General features: G+C 42.4%; 2 protein-coding genes across 2 annotated transcripts in view; both read right to left on the reverse strand.

Moving 5' to 3' along the window:
- Positions 1–1,226, reverse strand: part of atp6v1b2 (ATPase H+ transporting V1 subunit B2) — a 15,849-nt gene extending 14,623 nt beyond the window's left edge. Inside the window, exon 1 of the mRNA XM_037692149.1 lies at positions 986–1,226. Within this exon, the coding sequence (XP_037548077.1) occupies positions 986–1,157 (172 nt within the window). The 5' untranslated portion in view covers positions 1,158–1,226. The remainder of the gene's footprint in view (positions 1–985) is intronic.
- A 2,743-nt stretch (positions 1,227–3,969) lies between these two features.
- LOC119425060 (RNA/RNP complex-1-interacting phosphatase) overlaps positions 3,970–15,138 on the reverse strand; it is a 19,051-nt gene continuing 7,882 nt past the window's right edge. The window contains exons 2-10 of the mRNA XM_037692584.1: positions 13,929–14,004; positions 13,700–13,831; positions 9,636–9,759; positions 9,378–9,438; positions 9,258–9,304; positions 9,106–9,181; positions 6,024–6,116; positions 4,944–5,168; positions 3,970–4,526 (exon numbers count right to left, since the gene is read on the reverse strand). Coding sequence (XP_037548512.1) covers positions 4,142–4,526; positions 4,944–5,168; positions 6,024–6,116; positions 9,106–9,181; positions 9,258–9,304; positions 9,378–9,438; positions 9,636–9,759; positions 13,700–13,831; positions 13,929–14,004 — 1,219 coding nt within the window. The 3' untranslated portion in view covers positions 3,970–4,141. The remainder of the gene's footprint in view (positions 4,527–4,943; positions 5,169–6,023; positions 6,117–9,105; positions 9,182–9,257; positions 9,305–9,377; positions 9,439–9,635; positions 9,760–13,699; positions 13,832–13,928; positions 14,005–15,138) is intronic.

Raw genomic sequence — 15,138 nt, forward strand, 5'->3', positions numbered from 1 at the left:
ATGTTGCTGCTGATCTGTTTCATGTTGCTGCTGATCTGTTTCATGTTACTGCTGATCTGTTTCATGTTGCTGCTGATCTGTTTCATGTTGCTGCTGATCTGTTTCATGTTGCTGCTGATCTGTTTCATGTTGCTGCTGATCTGTTTCATGTTGCTGTGTTCGTTCGTACTCATCTGACACAGACTCGTGTTCGTGCTGCTGTTCGACGTATTGTTTTTATGTTAATAGTTGATGTTTTTCTTAGTTCATATCTTAGATCTTATTACTGTTTTTCTTTTGCATTTTATTGTTGGATGTAACTGGGACCCTGCGTACACAACCTCGTTCCACCACATGTACATGCTGCGTGGATGACAAATAAAGAAACTCTGACTCTGATAAGGACTTTCAATTACTAAACAAAAAAGTTATTTATAGAATTTTTAAAAAAATATTATTATTTGACGGTGTTACGTGTTGGTCTGATCCTCAACTACTGATCAGTTCTGCTGGTGTTGTGAAATCCAGCTGCCCACACCCTGTTAGACAGACACACTTAACAAAATGACTTGATGGTGGTGATGGTGGGGAGATGGGGGGGGGAGGGGGGGACCTCAGCACTAGATCTGCTCAGGGGTCTCATAAAACCCAGTGCTGCCTTTGTTATCACTGGGAGAAAATAAAGACATGGTGTAATAAAATCTTTAGTGTACCCGTTTATGTGAGCAGAAACAACTTTAGAGCTGCATTATATATTTGAGTGCATGGTTTTCTGATTTTCAGTTTAACGTCACATAAAAACTAAAGAAATAGATGCGTTTATATTTATCTTGTGTACCAATTATAATAATAAATCATATCATCTGTTGGCAGGTGGACCTGTAAGGTATCTGAGAAGGATCTGCACTGACTCGCATCCTGATCTTTGTCAAACACACAGCATCATGTGGACTGATGGAGACCTGCCTCATCCTCATCCTCACTGGAGCTTCATGTCAACACTCACTCAGGCGAGGCTGCGAGATGTAATCTCGGCTCACGGCCATGGCGTGCTCCCGGAAGCCCGCGGTGTCCCTGGAGGCAACCGGAGCGTTGGCCGTCGGTTTGTTGCCGCTCACGGCCGAGGAGAGCTCGCTCATGGCTCCGTTCACCATCCCTCTGAGCGCCTTCATCGCCATGTTTTCACCTGAAACAGCCGCAGCGGCGTTCTAGTCGTGACGGCCACGGCGCATGCGCGGACCGCAACCTGCTGCGTCGGACGGAAAATGACCGTCGCTCTTAAATACCTGGCGGGCGATGGTGTTTTCAACCGGTGCCTGTTCCTGCGTCTGTCTGACAAATATCTTATGAAACAATGGAAGAATGTTAATAAAACTGTGTGTGATTGTAAAATGTGAAATTAATGAAGAGCATTCAGAAAAACTAAAGCTTGAATGTTTAATATAAAACAGACAAAAAGCTGAAACATGCTCACAGTTGTTCAGTTAAAAAAAAAACTATCAAACAAAATATCCATCCATCCTCTTCTGCTTGTTCTGACGTCATGTCATGGGGCAGCAGCTTGAGCAGGGAGGCCCAGACATCTCTTTCCACAGCCACCTCTTCCAGCTCCTCTGGGAGGACTCCAAGGCGTTCCCAGGCCAAATGAGAGGGACAGTCTCTCCAGCGTGTCCTTGGTCTTCCTCGGGGTCTCCTCCCAGTCGGACATGTCCAAAGCACCCCTGTAGGGAGGTGCCCAGGGGGCGTCCTTACCAGATGCCTGAACCACCTCAACTGGCTCCTCTCGATGTGGAGGAGCAGCAGTTCTACTCCAAGTCTCTCTCCTAGATAAGTGAACTTCTCACCCCATCTCTACAGAAGAGTCCACCCTGCAGAGGAAACTCATTTCAACAGTCTGTATCCACAATCTCATTCTGTCAGTCACTCCATCAAACAAAACAAAAACTTTTAATACAATAAAATCTCATTGAGTTTCGTAAAAAACTCACCAATTCTCTCCTCACATTTTAAACCAAAAGGTTGAACTCTCTGCTTCTATGTTACCCTTTAAGATTTCAGCCTATTAGTAACATGAATATTTTTGGAGTCTGATTTTAACGTTGAATATAAACATTTAAAGACGTAATATAAAACAACTGAATAAACAGAGAAAAGACAAGAGTCAACAGTTATCTTGTCCTAGAAGTCAAACTTCAGTAAACCACACCTTTTCATTTTCATCGTTCTCAGTTAGTGAGGTTAATAAACTTAAAATAGTCTAGACTATAAAAAATCTGCAGGACCAGATGAACTTCCACCTTATTTTTTAAGGCTGGCTGCTCATATCATCACAGTACTGGTGTCCCACATCTTTAACCTTTCAATAATCCAAAACTCCATTCCAGACCTTTGGAAAACAGCCTTTGTTCTTCCTTTGCTGAAGGGAGGAGACCCCATCTCACTGAACAACTATCGACCAATCTCTAAACTCTGCATTTTAGCCAAGGTTCTAGAAAAACTGATAAACTCTCAAATCAAAGATTACCTGGACTCATTTAACATCTTACCTCCACATCAATCTGGTTTCAGGAAACAACACAGCACAACCACTGCTTCACTGAAGGTTCTTAATGACGTTGTTGAAGCACTGGATGCTAAGGATTATTGTGCTGCACTTTTCTTAGACCTGTCCAAAGCTTTTGACACTGTGGATCATAACATCTTGTGTCATAAGCTCGTTTCTCAGTTCACACCATTGGTTTGGTTCTCTATCTCTCAGATTGGAGGCAATGTGTTCAACATAATGGTACTTCCTCCAGTTATTTAACAGTCAACAACGGTGTACCACAAGGCTCAGTCTTAGGACTCACCCTCTTTACAATCTACATATGTAATGTAGGTCAGAGCATTCTTGACGCATCCTTACATTTCTATACTGATGACAGTTGGTTATTGTTGAGTTAAAACAGTTAAGGTTTTCCAGCTTTTGCAATCTGCTTTCGACATCGTCAGATTTGTTCCATCTCAAACTTGTCCTAAATGCCGACAAAACCAAAGGGATGTTGTTTTCAAACAGGAAGTTCGTCCCAGCAGTTCTTCCTTCGATTTTATCCTCGAATGGTGTCCCTAATGAGTTTGTAGATTCCTACAAATATTTGGATATCTTGGTTGATTCACATCTCTCTTTTAAGCTCTACGTGAAAAACTTGAGAAGGAAACTGAAAGTTAAACTGGGTTTCTTTCTCAGAAACAGATCCCGTCTGACTCTGAATGCTAGGAAACACCTTGTAACTGTGACTTTCCTTCCCTCCATTGATTACAGTGACATTATTTACATGAACGCTCCTACAAGAACCCTGCAGATGTTGGATGCTGCAGATGTTGGATGCTGTCTATCATGGTGCACTAAGATTCATAACTGGCTGTGATTATCGTACCCACCACTGCACCCTGTATTCACTGGTTAACTGGTCATCATTAACTTCACGCAGACTCTCTCACTGGTACATTTTCATCTTTGAATCACTTCTTGGTCTGTTGCCGTCATACATCTCCTCCTACGTGTCTCTGCGTGAGTGCAGCTACAGCGTGCGCTCTCAGGACTTTATTACCTGCAGTGTTCCCTCAGTGAGGACTGAACTTGGCAAAAGGGCCTTCTCCTACTCTGCTCCTGTTTCCTGGAACACTTTGCGAAAAGATCTGAAGCTCTCGACCTTGACCTCTCTAAGTGGCTTCAAACATCTGCTCAGTTCATGGGAAAAACCAACGCAGACATGTTCCTGTTTTTAGTTTTCTACATCACCTCACACCTTAGCTGTTTTTTTTTTGTTTGTTTCATGTTTTAATACCATTTTCTTTCACTTGCTTTTCTCAATTTATAAGCTTTCTTTTATGATTGTCTACTGTTGTCATCACCCAGGTCTCTCTTGTAAATGAGTCCCCGAGGCTCAGTGGGACTAACCTGTATAAATAAAGGTTGAAACAGGTCAGGAGGACAAACAGAGCTGTGATTAAATTTGCTTTATTTATGTCAACCTACTAAAATTTGGTAAAACGGGCTCTGCACATCTCTAAAACCATGAAAAACTCTCAGACCTGTAACTAAATGAGTCATCAAATCATCTGAAACATAAAATTTAAATAAAAAATGAATGAGTGCATGCTCTGAAATCATCGTGTAAAACTAGATGTTGCCGTATCCATTGACGTCGTGTCTCTGCGTGTGTCTGACTGGGTGTCTCATTTTGGGCCAGCTCCCACTCACCGCTGCTTCATCACTATTGGGTATAGAGGCCCAGCGGGGGGAGTAGCGAGGGAGCCCAAAAGGAGCAGCTCTTCCTCTGTCCTTATGTTGGGGGCCAGAGGGGTACCGCTCCAAATACGGGCCGTCTGCACACCAGCTCTGCCCTGAAGAGGGGGGTCTCCTCCACGAAGTGTCTGATCCGTTGGGCCATCTGTATGGTTGGGCCAGTGGAGGAGGGTGAAAGGAAGGTTGTGGAAGGAACGGAGGGCGGGGGGAGAAGCCACAGTCAGAATAGTGGTAGTTTGATCCTCGAGAAGGAACTGACCTGAGGAGGACATAAAACCGCTGTTCAAAATGTTTTAGAGGATGAACGTAGGTTTCTCATCATGTAAAAATTACAGACCCACAACTGGAACGCTTTAATCATTTTCAAAAATCTCTTTCTGGATTACTTTTATGCCTTAGTTTCTGTTGTATAAATATTTTTAAATGAATAAATTTTAGCTTGGTTTTAGTCACATCATTATTTTAATATATTTACAAGCATGCATGTGTAAGAGTACCACTGACTGTAGCTCCTCGTCCAAGATGGCCGCTAATTAACACCAGCTGCCGGCCATCACCCTGATGAGGAGCCACACTACATAAGGCTGCAGTCCAGTGTTGCTCTTCGCTGGAGCATTAGCCAACAATGGTATTTGTGCCTCCGGCCTGTACATTTACTGTTAGTAAATCTACTTACCAGCTCTCTCTTGTCTCTAGTGATCCAGTCTCCTTGATCCTGGTTTCCCTCAGTCCTGTTCTGGTTCTCCTCGTGCCTCGTCTGGGTTCTCCTCGTGCCTCGTCTGGGTTCTCCTCGTGCCTTGCCTTCCACCAGTTGCCAGTCTCATCGGTCCTGCCTGACAACTTGGCTTTCTCATCCTCTGGCGCTCTCGATTTGGAGTTGAACCCTCGCACCTCCTCGAACCTGTCAGTGGAAAAACATCATCAGAACTAAATCTTACCTGATCCATCCTGCCGACCTCTGACCATCTCCTTCCTCCCCAGGAGCTCCAGAGGAACTACTATACCTTTTTACACTGTATATAATAAACACCGTCACTTATGCATTACCCGAGTCTGTCTCGTTCCGGGTCTCATACAACTCTGGGTTCCCCGAGTCGTAACAGTATGTATAAAGCATTTTCACTTTCATTTAAAAAAATATTATATTTTTAGAAATATTCTTGGAATATTTTTTCACAAATCTATTTTGTGAATGTTCTCGCTCCATTCCAGTCAGCAAACTGAAGCAGCCATCTTAAAATGGGTCGACTTTAAAGGCTAAACAACCAATAAGCACAATGATAAATATTTGTGCCAAAGCGTTTATTTCATAAAGAATTTGCTAACTTTTAATCATTTTTCCAGTTTTGGGTGGACATGTTAAAAAATGTAAACATTTGTATTTATATTTCCACCTATTCAAAAAAAAATTTTTTTTTTTGCCAGTTTTTTAGCTTTGGATAACGTTTTCTTACATGCTGAGAACCAAGAACCCTGCTGACCCTCTGACAATCGTCTAACATCACATTTAGTTTGACTCTTTTGCTTTGGGTAGACATCTATCACTGGAGGTAAATAGTCAAGTTTGGTTCATATGTTTACTGAGCTTGAAGGACATGAAGTATTAGCTCACTTCTACGGCGATCCTGTTGCTGTCTCGCAGGGTTCAACAACAAAACAGAGGCTGCTCAGAAGTTAAGCTAAGAACAAACTTTTTATGATCTTAGGTAAAAGTTTTGAGTCAAAGAAGGTCAGAAACTTTGTTTTTAATGAATACCTGTGGTGTTCAGAGTCATTAAAGCGGGATCTGCTGTCAGCTGCTAAGGAACCTCTTACTGGCACCTGCTCATGCGTCGCCATGTCTTTGTTACTGTTGCAAAACATAAAACAACAACAAGCTGTCACGCAACATCCTGCACAGATGGGTCATAACATAACGCTTCAGAATATCTGATGGGTTTGAAAGTTTCTGCAAATTATAGATAATAAGATGTAAGATTTCCTCCACAAACCATAAAACAAGCTACAAAAACCACAAAGGAAGAGGGAGGATGCGGGTAGTTATGGTTCAGAAAGCTAACGTCCTCATAGAAGAATGCAAAGTCTCTGGAGGTTATGCGCATAATATTTTCTTATGAAAACGTCTTTCTTATGAGTGGCACCCATCTGGCCACCCTTTGAAAATTTTCTGTTAAGCTTCTGAGCCATTGGAGGAGGTAGTCACGGAGCTGAAACAGTCAGTATGTGTATGGGTAGGCTGGCATCATAGCTTGAGGGTGTATCCATCCATCCATTTTCTTCCACTTATCCGGGGTCGGGTCACGGAGGTAGCAGCCTAAGTAGGGAGGCCCAGACTTCCCTCTCCCCAGCCATTTGGGCCAGCTCCTCCGAGGGATTTCCAAGGCGTTCCCAGGCCAGCTGAGAAACTGTCCCTCCAGCATGTCCTGGGTCTTCGTCTGGGTCTCCTCCCGGTGGATGGATGGATAGAATCATGGCTTGAGGAAGTATCATAGATTTTAAGAATGATTTTATTGTGTACGCGCACACAATCACTTGATGTGGCCAACTTCACTGGTGCAGTGATCAACAGCACAGGAAGTAATGGCTGCAGTTGTTGCGGACGGTAAACTGAGTAAAGATAACTTATGAATCTTGAAAATTGACTTGAAAATTATTATGATTGAAATAATTGTTTGAAAAAAGGGGCATATATAATAAGATTTTTTCTTCTTTCTGCTGCCTTTCATTTTAAACCTTTTGTATCTTTTTATATTGTTATGGAATTGTTTTGTACTTTTTTAAAATGAATAAAGTTTATACCATACCATATGAATCTCACCGTAACATAGTGAGGTTACACTCTCAATCACGTTTACCTACAAGGGGAAACATGGGTCCTTTAATTTTTGCGGAAGATGGTGCATATCTATAAATATGTGGACCATGAACTTGTCTATACTGACAATTTTTGGAACGGCAGCATCACGTTAAAATAAACTGAACTGGAGAATGTTCTGGAAACCCTAAAGTTGATTGGGCTAAGAAGGATTTTAATAATTATCGACTGCTCATCATACTGAACATGGCACACCATGACCACATGATAGTGCTTATACAACAATGTTCAGACTTCTTCAGTTCCACCAGAACAAATCAATACAAAGATACATTAAACTGACTAAGGTTGTTTTCACACCTGGTGGTCTCAGTACAGTTGGGGACCAATATTCATAACATTTGAGCTGGTGCGTTTGCATTCACACTGCACTGTGCAGTCGAGCCAACCTGTTGAACCAACCTGTTCCCCCACTCGCCTGTAGGGGCGCTGCACCAAGAACTAGTGAAAGAAACAACACAAAAACCTCTGAAGACGCTTCTTCTTCGGGAAATAAAAACAAAAATGGAGTGGCGTCAAATTTTAGCGGTTTTAGGAGTTATATTTTGTCATTTTTCAACCATGAACTCAGCATGAGCAGAAGATGAGGCAGAAGACCATGGAGAATGTTGCTCTTCACACAAGGCAGCAGACAGCTCCATATGAGGTAAGAGAAGTGTGTGGTTGCCCTGCGTTGTAGTCCTCTTCCTGCTTGCGGAGCAGAGCCCGGTCTGTTTACATTCACACTGTACTCAAACCGCACTCAAGTTTTCTTCTAGGTTTTAGCCCGGGCCAGAGTTCGCCTTTTTGTTTCATGTGATGGCGAGTTCACACCTCCCCAAACGAACTGGACTTCCTAGGCAAACGGGCTAGAGTTCGGGACAACAGGGCTGGTGTGAATGCACCATGGATGACGACGATGCTGACGTCATGCCCTGCACAGCATACACTGCCTGGCCTAAGTGGTTCAAAACATTAAAGTTCATGCTCAATAATCCAGGTCAGGTCAGTCAGGTCATCTGGACGGTTTCTGTTTTTGTTGAGATGTTTCATCCTTCATCCAAAGGACTTCATCAGCATTATTGAGCATGAACTTTGATGTTTCGAACCACTTTGGATATAGCTGCCTCAGAGGAGTTTAAGGGGGAGATGGCGGGCCCCAGAAACCATTGTATCACCAACAAACTGGTTGGTCCACTAGATGAGTGTGCTGCTTGTGGGACTGAGTTTGTTGTGGCGCCTCGGTTTGATGAAGTCCTTTGGATGAAGGACGAAACATCTCAACAAAAAAAAAAACAAGAAACTCTCAAATCAATTCAATTCAATTCAATTCAATAATACTTTATTAATCCCAAAGGGAAATTATTTTGTTGTTGTAATCTCGTTATCCTCATTAACTCCAGATGACCTGACTGAACTTTGTTGGATTTAGTGATTCTCAATGTTTGTCTCCATTTCTACTTAACTAGTCTGCTGTGGCGCAGCACGGTGGCGCAACTGGAAGAGCTGCTGCATCTCAGCGAGCAGGTCCTTGGTTCAAATCCTGGTCCAGGGGCCTTTCTGGGATGAGTTTGTATGTTCTCTCCGTGCATGCGTGGGTTTTCTCTGGGTGTTCCGGTTTCCTCCCACAGACCAAAAACATGCATGTTAGGCTGATTGGTAACTCTAAATTGTCCCTAGGTGTGAGTGAGAGAGAATGGTTGTTTGTCTTGTTTGTCTCTATGTGTCCCTGTGATGGACTTGTGACCCGTCCAGGGTGTCCCCACCCCTCGCACAGTGATTGCTGGACATGGGCACCGGCGACCCCCATGACCCAAAATGGAATAAACGGGTAAAGATAATGGATGGATGGATGGTCTGCTGTGCAGAAGAAGCCGACTTGTCAGCCATTACAAGCTAAATTATTACACATCTCTGTCCAAACTTAAAATGAAACAGGATAATTCAAAAGCATTGAAGTAAATAAAATTATTCTCTGCATCACCTTCTCTTCGGACCATGCTTTAGGTCTTCCAGGTAGTTTTGTCTCTCTATAGCATGACCTCGCGACAAGTTGAACACTGAACAAAACAGAAGTTTGGACGTATGAGAGTTATGTTTAAACGCTGCGTTCAAATGCTAAAATCAGAGACTCACGCTCCACTGCCTTTTCAGGGTCCATCCCCTCTACGTCGATCAGATACCTGCAGGTGACAAAAAGTTGTTAAACTTCATCCGCATGTCCAGCCCGTCCCACAGATGCTGCCCTGCAAGTACCTGCAGATCAAGTAGCCGGTGCGGTTCACGCCATGAGTGCAGTGGACTCCGATCAGCTTGTCTGGAGGTGAGCAGAGTCAGTGCATTAAAAACTGTCGTCTGGTTCCTCCTACTGTTCACCTGTCAACTCTGTGCCTGGCTGACAGGGTTTCACATTAAGGAGCATGTAAACACTTCTGAGGTTTCTCAGCTTCAGTGTTTGCAAGTTATTCTTAAATACGAGTCAAATATCAGCAGTCTGTGCTTCTTCACCCTCACCGTTGCCCTTGTTCTCCAGGAGAAATCTGTGCACGGCGCGTTTGAAGCTCAGGATCGTTTCGTCACTGGGAATCTCGTGGCCGGCTGTAAAGATCTTAACATACAGCAGCGACTGTGGAATGTCCTACACACAAACACACGTGTATGATGAATTTTATTCCTCGTTAAAAATTAAAAAAATATTTTGTTGTTCTGGTACTGACACTCCTTATTATATCATAATTTTATATCATAAAGGTAATAAAACTAATTTAATTGTACCATTCCAACATAAGATGATTTTAGTTTAACAAATGGACATGAAAGGGGGCTCAGCCTTTAGTTTAATTAATAATCAGAAAGTATGATCATTGTGATGTGTGTGCTCCTCTTGTCTTTAGTATATTAATACAACTCAAAACACAGCAATACTCTGGTTTCTTCATCTCCTTGATATAATTTTTTTTCTTTCTCCAGCCATTTAGTTTTGCACTAACTGATACTTATTTTAGTTTAAATTAATGTGATTTAACAAAATTAAACTTTGCTTTTAAGTAGGCCTGTCGTGATAAACAATAAATCAATTAATCACATGATAAATGAAAATTATCTACCTCATTTTCATTTATCAGCTTTATCATTTTGTCGTGTCTCTCTCTTTCTACTGAAGACACTGGATGAGAAAAGGCTCAACTCCAGTGCTCTTCAATGACCCTTCCATTTCTCTTTTATATTTAAAATCCATTTTAAACATCTAAAATCGTGTTTTTGGATCGTTAAAAGCAGCTAAGCTGAGAAGCTAAGCTACGAGCTAAGCTAACAGGCCAACCTCGGGGAAAAAACCTCTGTCTTGTCGAAGCTCCAAAATTCACAGTTGAAACTCGTGCCTTCGTGTAAAAAGTTGTTTTCCTCTGCAAAAAGAAGCTGAGAACTTGTTTACTGACTTTTTTATTAAAAACTTTGTGTGAAAAATGCTATGCTAAAGAGCTCAAACCACACCGAGCGTCCACCATTTTGAGAACCAAAAAAACAGGAAGGAGAGACAGCCCATGTCACGTCAAGGGGCCTCCCTCCCATTTTTCTTAAAGAGACACACTGCTCGCTCCCTCCATCCTTCGGTTAAAACAGTCTTATACTGCCATCTAGTGGTCGAAAAAAAGGTACTAAATGCAAAACAAATTAAACATTTCTTCTTAAACTTGACAATAATTATTAATTATTGTCAAATTTCAAACAATATTATTGTTTATCGCAATAATTTCTGAGACAACTAATCGCCCAGCAAAAATTTGTTATCGTGACAGGCCTACTTTTAAGGTTATTACATCAACTGAGGAAATCAGTGTTTCCTTCACTTATGTACCCTTGTTTCTGACACTGGTGTTTTCTTTTTGTTTCCCGTCAGTAGTTAAAATTGGTAAATTTCATGTGTTTTTAAAATTTCCAACTAGGACTTCTACTGCTGCTAGCAAAACAAGCAGTGAGTGCACACGGTCCCCAATTGCTTAGAGGCCTAATCAAATCTTCATTCAGTCAAGCCTCATTGCTTGAATGAATCTTCTTCCTTTCTGGGTTGTCAACATCACTGGTGCCCATTTCCAGCTAAGCCTGTGTGAAAGGCGGGGTAAACCCTGGACAGGTCGCAAGTCCATCACAGGGTCAGATAGAGACAAACAAGCGGTACTCCGACATCTCCTGTCGCTGAAAGATTTGAATAGTGAATGTTTGTAGGTTTTGAGATGAGGGTTTTTCTGGACTGGACTTGAACAGGGAATGTAAGTAAACCTTAACGTTTTGTGCAAGATATTCAAATGGGCAGGAGTTACACTGTGTATAAGAAGAGAGGTAGGATTTTATCTTTGAGGCTGAGCAGAGTGATGGATCCTGACGAGCAGACAGAGCAATTTTATACACAACCAGGTGTAACGGCAAAGCCAGGCAGTGGCCAAAGTTGGTCTTGGCCACTACAGATTAATCTTCAGTCACCCCACTGGCCACACTAATCTGAGGAAACTATAATTTATTGGCAATATAGAAAGCATAGTTTCCTCAAATGATCAGGGTGGCTGGTTTACATATATTTATGGCAGCAGCCATCTTAGATTTTGACGTGGCAGCCCAATTTTCAAAGATGACCTTTCTTACATCTAGATGAAGCCACACACCAAAATGGAATACCTCACTTATTTTTCAAGTTATCTAGCTCAAAAGATGAACAGACAGACGGATCCCTTTTTGTCTCCCTCTTCGCTGTGATGGGAGACATTAAGTTTGACTGGGAAAACTGTTTTTAAATTAAGTCTATTTAGTGCTTTTTCTTAAATTAGTATTTTTGGGGGGTGCATGTTTAAAACTAGCATTAGGCTAACATTACTGTGCATATAAACTGCACTGACTGGTCAAAAAAAGGTCAGCACCTGGATTTAACTAAGCAAATAGGCAAGAGCCTGCCATTGGTTAATTACTGCATGATTAATTATGTTTCAACTAAGTTATTTAACCCTAACTGAAGCAGTGAGTAGCTTCTTTTTGTTAAGTAAAGCAACCATGTGGAAAGACATCTTGTGGTCGTGGAAAAGATGACCTGTTTCAAAAGGGTCAAACTACTGGCACGCATGAAGCAGAAAAAACATCTAAGATTGCTAAAACTAAAAGCAGGTTAAAAAAAACTCCAACAAACTATTAAAAACTGAAAGGACAGTGGGGAGTGAGCATCAGGGTACAAAGAGGAGGCTCAAGTGATGCACCCATCATGCCTAAAGCCTGCTGTACAAGCCCATGGGGGCAGTCTATGATCTGTGGTTGCTCCGGTTGGTCGGGTCCAGGTTCAGCAATGTTATGTGCCCAAAGAACGAAGTTGGCTGGTAACCTGAAAAAACTGAATGATCAGATTATTCCTTTAATTATTTTTCCTTCCCTGATGGCACAGGCATGTTCCAAATGAATCAGCAGGATTCACTGGGCTCAAATTGTGAAAGAGTGGTTCTTGGAACATGAGACATCATTTACACACATGGATTAGGCACCACAGAGTCCAGACCTGAACCCCATTGAGAATTTTTGTGGAGAGGACTTTGTGCAGGGGTCTGAATCTTCCGTCATACAAGATCTGCGCAAAAATGTATGTAACTCTGGACAGCAATAGATGTGACTTTGTAGAAGCTTGTGGAAACGATGCCACAGCAAATTTGTGCCAGAATCAAAGCTAAAGGCGGTCCAACGAAATATTAGAGTGCGTAACCGTTGTTTTGTCCAGGCAGTTCATATGTAAGAAAGAAGCATAACCTGACACTTTACACATTACACAACACCACTCCAGTGTTTCCCCTACCATTACACAAGTGGGGTGCCCCATCTACCGAACCGTGCACACCCCCACCCAAACCACATGTCAGCACTGACGTAACGCTAAGCTAGCGGCTTGCAATACAGGTGCACAAGCTAAAAAGCTAAAGACAGCCTCTTCCCTGATGCTGAACCGCACCTACCTACCTACTCACCCACTCGAAAACTGTCGGTACAAACAGCACAAAGCTCAATGTGGCTCTAGTCTCTCTCCTCGCCTCCTCCCCACCACCCCACGCTCTAAAACGGTAAAACTGTCAGTGCAAACAGCACACGGCTGTGTCACTGTCTAACCCCAAACCGGCTTTAAAACTGTCAGTACACAGAGTGCTGCGCAGCTCAGGACGTGTCTCCGTTCTTCTTCTCCCCGGCCCCCTTTGACAAAAATCACAAAAGAGATGATCACCCCGCCATGGCAAGTTATCTAGGGGAAACACTGCACTCTTTTTGCAACAAGATGGTTCATGTGTGGTGGAAAGTGTTTTATAGATCATAGACATGTTTCAGGGATTTTTGCCATCTATTCAATCAGAAATGGTTAAGACAGCACTGGGCCATTAAAGTGTAGCATTTTGTAGGAAATCTGTTTTTCTGACAGGTTAAAGGGTCACGCAGCTCTTTCTGAAGTGGTGTTCAAACACATGCCTGTAGGGGGACTGTGTGGTTGTAGCCCAATTCTTTTACTGTCCCTGTTATGTCTTCATCAAACTGGATGTGTTCCTTGTGACATGTGTGTTTACCTCAGGTGTGTAGTAGCGTCTGGTAAACGTCAGGTCGATGATCAGACCGAGCTCTTGGTTCTCTTTGTTCAAAGCATCCCGCAGATCCCAGGGGCCAAACACTTCTGAGCGCGGGACTTTCAAGTTCAAAGACTGAACAGAAGAAAACATAGTTACACTTATTTGTAAAAATTAATAATAATAAAAACACAGCCTCTTGTATCAAGTAGTAGTCTGACACTCTGCTGACCTGTTTCAGAGGCACTTTGAAAGAAATGAAGCGAGTCCCATGGAGCCTCTTTCCAACAGCTTTGTAGTCCAGCCATCTGTTAGACAGAAATTTAGTCAGCTTTACTGTTACTTTGTTGTTAACTCTGAAAAGGCCGCATCGGAACATAACATTTATTGAACTTTTAAAAGAAACTGTATTTGTACCAAGGTTTAGTGTTTATAAGCGTCTTTACAACTGAAAATAGTAATTTACTCTCCTCTGTTCAGAAACTTAAAGCAAAAAATTTGTGAGTTAAGTTACTACCAACTTTAAACCTTCAACATAATAGACGTTAATAAACATAAATTTCATAAGTGGAAATATTTAAAGCAATTGTCATTGTTGCTAGATCCTAAAAAAAAGACAATGCAAATTGAAATGAACATGTTTAACAAGGAGTAAAACAGAATGTTGAAGCAGCGTGTGAAAATTTAGATCGACTCATAATAATTTCATTAAAGTTATTATACCAGCAAAAACACCTTATGTCAGTTGTTAAGCACGGTGGTAGAGGATTGATGGTTTGGACAAGACATAAACACCACACTGAGTCGACCATGAACTTCTCTGTTTACCAAAGTACTCTAGAGTCAAATGTGAGGCAAGCTGTCTGACAGCTGAAGCTTAAACCAAACTGGTTCAAGAAACAAGACAAAGATCCCAAAGATAACAGCAAATCTGCTAATTTAGGGCCGAAGAGGAAAAGAATCAAGGTGCTGCAATAACTCAAAAGACCACAACTTAACCGGACTGAAAAGCTGTGCTGAGAACTGCAGCCTCATTGGTCATGAAGCGGTCCTAAAAAGGTCCAGTTATGTTTTGTTGTACGCTGATGCATTAAGTGCGTTTACTTTCATTTTTAGAGAAACTGGGCTCACCACCTGTGGGAGAGGCCAAAGGGGTGGGGTGCAATGTGGGATGGGTGGTGGCCGAGGGCGGGGACCCTGGCAGTCTGATCCTCGGCTACAGAAGCTAGCTATTGGGACGTGGAATGTCACATCACTGGTGGGGAAGGAGCCTGAGCTGGTGTGTGAGGCTGACAGGTTCCGGCTAGAAATAGTCTGACTCACTTTTACACACGGCTCTGGAACCAATTTCCTTGAGAGCGGCTGGACACTCTTCCACTCTGGAGTTGCTCCTGGTGAGAGGCGCAGAGCAGGAGTGGGCATACTTATTGCCCCCCCCCCCC

This window comes from Nematolebias whitei, chromosome 18 (assembly GCF_014905685.2).
Source record: "Nematolebias whitei isolate Nwh7 chromosome 18, NemWhi1, whole genome shotgun sequence".
In the NCBI taxonomy this organism is placed as follows: domain Eukaryota; kingdom Metazoa; phylum Chordata; class Actinopteri; order Cyprinodontiformes; family Rivulidae; genus Nematolebias; species Nematolebias whitei.